This window comes from Callorhinus ursinus, unplaced genomic scaffold, assembly GCF_003265705.2.
Source record: "Callorhinus ursinus isolate GAN/ISIS: 27379988/994484 unplaced genomic scaffold, GSC_fseal_2.0 scaffold7, whole genome shotgun sequence".
Taxonomy (NCBI): Eukaryota; Metazoa; Chordata; class Mammalia; order Carnivora; family Otariidae; genus Callorhinus; species Callorhinus ursinus.
The window spans coordinates 8,092,393-8,098,392 of NW_027397069.1; the positions used below are offsets into that span (position 1 = coordinate 8,092,393).

The 6,000-nt window shown below is 50.5% G+C and overlaps 1 protein-coding gene across 3 annotated transcripts in view; it reads right to left on the minus strand.

Moving 5' to 3' along the window:
* Positions 1-6,000, minus strand: part of FARP1 (FERM, ARH/RhoGEF and pleckstrin domain protein 1) — a 264,356-nt gene that overhangs the window by 208,300 nt on the left and 50,056 nt on the right. For all 3 annotated transcript variants that reach the window (XM_073894377.1, XM_073894378.1, XM_073894379.1), the window contains exon 2: positions 1,238-1,428. In XM_073894377.1, coding sequence (XP_073750478.1) covers positions 1,238-1,408 — 171 coding nt within the window. In that variant the 5' untranslated portion in view covers positions 1,409-1,428. The remainder of the gene's footprint in view (positions 1-1,237; positions 1,429-6,000) is intronic.

A 6,000-nucleotide genomic window follows, 5' to 3' on the forward strand; every position in this document is an offset into this window, starting at 1 on the left:
AGAGACGTTCCCAAGTCCCTGAAAGACACGCATTCCACAACAAGAAAATAAATGTACAATAAAGCGGCAGTTTTAAGCATAGCTATTCTGAGGTTTATCTTTCCCTGAGACACTTAATGGTAATTCACACTCTCGGAACAATATTAAGATGAATATGATTTAGTGAATCACGTTGCATAAGTGACTAAACGACGGGTTACAGATGTTTATGTCAACTCTTAAATCCCACAGTCCCTCTAGCCAACAGGAATAAAAGACGTATCGTCTCCACTTTAAAAACAGGTTATGTTCCCAAAGTTTTGTGTTTAGGTCGGCTGTTGAGAATTCAGGAGTTCTTTTCTTCCCTGCCAACAATGGCAGATGTGGCGTACAGTACCTGAGACAGACACAGAAAACTAAATCCAAAGCGTGCTACAAACAAGGTCTACGGACCCCAATCCATGTAAGGGACAAGGGTTCCGGAGGAAAGTGCAGTCCAGGCGCGGGGCGGGGCGGCGCGGGGCGGTGCGGGGGGCCGGAGGGGAGGAGGAGGCTGGGGCTCAGAGGAAAAATAGCAGAACCATGGGGGTGCAGGGGGTGAGAGCCAGGGTACGGGGCTCCCACAGATGAGAGAGGCCAAGGCTGCCGATTCCTCCCTCTCTGCCTAGCTCCCAGACACCCCCATCTCGTCGCCGGGTCCCTGGGACGGGGGATTCCAATTCTGGGGCTGTTACACCGTGGACCTAGTTCAGGGTTCTTCTACACCCCCTACTTCCCACCCTCGAACACAGTCGCCCACGTCTCTCCTGACATGAAAACACGCACGCGGGTCTCTGACGGTTTTCTCAGGCTTTTTCTTGCCCGTAGCCCAGAGAAGCGGCACACGCACGTGCACGCACCACCACGAGAGAAATACCTGTAGCGAGCAAATGAGAGACACGTCCGCAAGACCGCAGCTGCATCCAGTTCAAATATACACATACCATACGTGCACATGCAGACACATACGTATTCGAGTAGGAAAGTCTGTGTAACTCAAGTGATCAGCCCCCTGAGGCTACTATCTAGGCAGTGGACGCATGAATCAAAACACTGGACAGCTCAGAACCAGAATGGCTCAGAGGAGCCTGCTGGGGGTGGAGAGGGAGGTGTGGACCCTCCTCCTACCGTTTCCCATCACCGAAGATGGGGATGAGAGGAACCTCCCCGTGCTGAAGACTGCCCACACATTTGAGTTCAGAGATCTACCCCAACTTACTGGAACTTCAAACGCCTCCTGGGTGTCATCCAGCATCTGGATTTTGATGGACATGAGCTTCCCAGAAGGTGTCGGGGGCGGCTTCTGTCCATGTTCCAAGGTGCTGATCCCCGAATTCTCCGGGGCCCCCAGTCGCGATCCTGGACTTGGCCTCTGCTCTATTTCTCCCATGGTGAAAGCAGACTATGTATCTGCAGAAAGCAGTGAGAAAGAAAAATACATCAGAAGAGGCGACTCATTTCAAGCACCTAAGGGACATCTGTGCTCTCTGAGCCTTCCCTGAATCCGAGGATCCACAGCCCAGTGGGCTCCCGGTCCCCCGCACAGGACTCACGTGTGGGGAGGCTTTGGGGCCTTCACGAAAAATCAGGTCATCTTCAACCAACCAACATCATGCAAACAGTTGTGCATATTTTAACATTTTCTTTCCTAGTTTTACCGTCAGCTCTTATTCATACTATAAATTCAGTTGTGTTCAACCGTTTATTCAGTGTGTACAGTGAGCTGGGCACAACTTTTTGAGTCTGGATGGAAGAAGATAAACAATGCCTAAGCCATACCATTAGCATCCATTAATTAGCTTCTATGGACACGCTAACATACCAAGTAATGTGGGTATTATAAAGATAAAAAGATAAGCACACATCGTGGCTCTCGAGTTCATAGTTTGTTGAGGAAGGCAAACACGTACTCCCACAAACACAGGCAACATAAGGTAGGGTCCTTCCTCCCCATTTCTTCTGCTCGCTTCTATCACAATTACCTTCTAATGCATTCCTCTCCTGCCAACCAACCCCCCCATTGTTCCCCCTTTCCCAAGAATCCATTATACATATAGTATCAACAACGTTATTTCCCTGAAAACAAAATCTACAAACAGCCCCCTCTTCTCCCTCCACGCCACGCCCCTCCCCCTACCTTCTGTCCTGATCCAGGTCTCTGTGCATGGCTCTCACTGGCTGAATGCTTTGCACTCCTTCTCCACCTGGAAACTTCTACCCTGGCTTCTGAACTCCGTTCCAGGATCACATCCCCGACACCTGGGCAGGACTCAGGCGCCCCCCTCTGTGCCCACAACCCTGATCTTGCGTCAACATGGTGGTCCGGCCGATGTGCATCTGCCCGATTACATCCCCCAGGACCCCATGACCTCATGATGACCTATAAAGCAGGAATCAAATCTTGGGTATCTGTGGATCTCAGCACCTAGCTAGACACAGTGCAGGGCACAGAGATTTCAATAACGTCTGCTTGACGGCAGGCCCTATCTGGATACGAAGGGTCACAGAGCACCACGGCAGGGCGGGGGGGCGCTTCCGTCACGGAGAAGGTAGGAACGGTCCTCAGTCGTTTCTCTAATGTCAGGTAACATTTGCAAGGAGACACACACACAGGAGAAGGCACGGAGGAGAAGGGGAAGGGCTCCCACAAAGCTATGGGACCGAAACAGGATGGCACGCAGAAAGAGTAGTAGGGATTAATGGGAAAAACGGGCTTGGGAAACAGGCTGCAACCAAACAATGGAGGACCTCAGGCCCCTGGCTGAGAAGTCTGGTCCCTCCCTGCAGGCAGCTGCTGGGTGACAATGAGGACACACGAAAAGCAGAACCTGAGGAAGATCCATCCAAGGAGGACCTACCCTACAGGCTGGAGAAAGACGGATGGCGTGGGCTGTGGCGGATCCAGTGACAGAGCTATTGTGACAATCTGTGCCTCAGGGGTTAACATGGCCAATAGGGACAGAAAGGAAAACATGAGGCCGTAAAACCCACTGTCATGGAAAAATAATTAACCCAACACTGTTAACAGTAAGCTACCAAGGCGGAGGATATAAAAGCATAGCAATGGCCAGTACGTTTTATATCCAGGCAGAAGGGAGAGCATGGGAGGGAAGGCGTGAGTTTGGTGACCTCCAGGGGCCTGAGGGGAAGCTGGAGCTGGGTCTGGGCTGAGGGTTCAGAGACCCTCCTGCTGTACAAGCAAAGGCCATAATGAAAGCAAATGGCTGGGGGGCTAGGGGGGGAAGAAAGCAAAAAGAACCACTGTGCCCGGTCAAGAGGGTGGTCATAGGCTGAATATTGTTCCGCCACAAAAAAATTTAAGGATTTGAGAGCGAGCACAAGTTGGGGGTGGGGGAGGAGATGGAGACAGAGACTCCCCACTGAGCAGGGCTCGATCCCAGGACCCCGAGATCATGACCTGAGCTGAAGGCAGACGATTAACCAACCGAGCCACCCAGGCGCCCCTCCACCCCCCCCCCAAATTTTTATACTGACGTCCTCACCCCCAGTATCTGAGTGTAACTGTATTTGGAGAAAGGGTCTTAAAAGAGGGGATTAGGTTAAAATAAGGCCATTAAGATGAGCCGTAATCCAGTGTGACTAGTGTCCTTATGAGGAGAAAGCTGGACCCACAGACAGCAGGGACGCCGGAGCTGAGGAGCGGCCGCGTGAGGAAACTAGGAGAGGGCTGCCGTCCGCCAGCCCAGGAGAGAGCCCTCAGGAGAAACCAGCCCTGCCGACACCGTGGTCTGGACTTCCAGCCTCCAGAACTGTGAGGAAACACACTTCCGTTGCTGCATCCCCGCCCCCAACCTGTGGTGTTTTGTTCACGGCCACCCTAGCAAAGTCATACCAGGGTCCTTGCGGAAGACGAGAAAGAGGCACAGAAAGAACCCCGGGCCCTGAATGACGGAGAAAGCCACAGAAAGGGCACCAAGGGGTCACCTGTGGCATGAGGTACGGAGCTAAGTGTCGTGTCTTATACGTTTGAGATCACGTCACCCTTCAGCAACTCTGTTCAGGAAAAACCATCCAGTTCGTAAATCCATTTGGTAGGTTCTTCTCACCCAACTCCTGGCCTGTCCTTCTCCTCAAGAGTTGGGCTCCCAGAAGTTTCTGTCAAAATTCCCTACGGCAGCCCCTCCCCGGTGCCCCTCAGCACTCTCACTGTGATGCCAAAGGCTGGCCCACAAGCCAGCAGATCGGAAACTATGGAGTCGCCTCAACAACCTGGCTGTTGACTCAAACCACCCTAGCCTGAAAAGATGCATCCTTTGACTGGACACATTAAGGGTCTGATGACCACCTCAGAAACACCACTTTCTACGTATTTCTCCACAAACTCCACCAAAGCCCTTTCGAGAGTATTATTTATTCCTATACAGTCCTTCAGGGTTGGGTTCTGTGGCAAGGCAATGGACCAGCCTTTCTGAGAACTGCTCCTCCTTTTTTGAATGCCCACCTAAGACTTCACAGATCGGTCTGGAAGGAGCTTTCTAATTTCCGCCCCCAATAAGCTTTAAGAACCTAAGTCTAATCTGTTTGTTGTGTGATCTGTGCTCTGCTTAATTCACTGTTCGTCTTGAGAGCTGTGACTGGACCAAGCTCATCTATGATGCCAAGCACAGGGCCTTACAGCAAGTGGAAACGGGTCGTCTGCTTGCTCAGTGAATCAGATGTATGTGGGCGTATACATCTGATTAGTTATGAGATCAGTTGTGTTTAAGACAATCTTCACAAACTAGGCAAAACTATTTCCCTGTAGGTTTTGTTTGGTGTCTCATGATTAAAAATAAACACAAGCTCCAGAGGAAACTGACATCAGCTCAGTTTGCTCAGTTTGCCATCCCCAACCCCAGCCAACTCTCTGCACTATTTTCCTACTTTAGTCTTGATCCCTCCCTGCCTCTCAAAGCATCCCGCCTTCCTCTTCCTCCCTGACCTCCCTCCTTCAGTCACCCATGCTGCACACACACACACACACACACACCACCCCCCGCCCGCCCCCGCCGCCGCCGCCTCCTCCTCCTCCTGCTGAGTCAGGGAGATGCTGCTCAGATGCCCAGCCAGGGAGGAAGGGGCCTTAGTCCCCCACGTCAACCCCACCTCAAAGGTGTTAGGGTCCCTCCCTACAAAAGCACTTTCTCCTTGTCCTGCCTGAGCAAAGGGCAAGGCCCCTCATCTCCTAAACTAAACCCTCTCTCCCCCTCAGGTCCAAGATCTCCAGATGAATATGTATTGTCCTTTTTAGCCCCTTGGCACAGAAGAATTAAAGTGAGCTAGTTATTAAGAGATATTTACTGCCTTAAATTCCTTTTTCTTCAGTCTCCAAATGACCTCACGCCTGTATTATTTCTACCTCTGGTTACTGACATTTCAACAATGTAGTCCTGCTTTGTTTTCCTAGCTGCATGCAGACTATTGCTGTACATGGAAAGTACTGCTCAATTCAAATATAAATCCAGCCAAGAGGTTTGAGCTGAGCATCTGAGGAACACTGGCAAGTCATAAATGGGTGACCACGTTGATGCTTGCTATCAGAATCGGTGGGTCCAGTAACACAACACAGCCTTCTAGGTGAACAGGTCTAACAACTCCTGAAAAGCCTCCTGTTTATATAGATCCATCCAGGCTCTATTTGGACTTTACCTCCATAACCACCTCTGACTTCTGAATTCCTTAAGGAATGGTCAAAGCAAAGCGAATGAACACTTCTTTCCTTGTGATACATTATTACTAACATGATCATTCCAGACGGAAAAGCAAAAAGCTGTGTGTGAAATGACTTTACTCTTTGGCTATATGAAACAGGAACTACAACAAGAAGTAAAAATTTTAACTGGCAGAGAAAACATGAAAAAGCTAGAGTTGGCCTGTCGTTGTATCCTGGCTTCAAGACTTCCTCTTGGAATGTACCCAAATGCAATAAGGAGACACACACACACACACACACACACACACACACACACACACACACACACA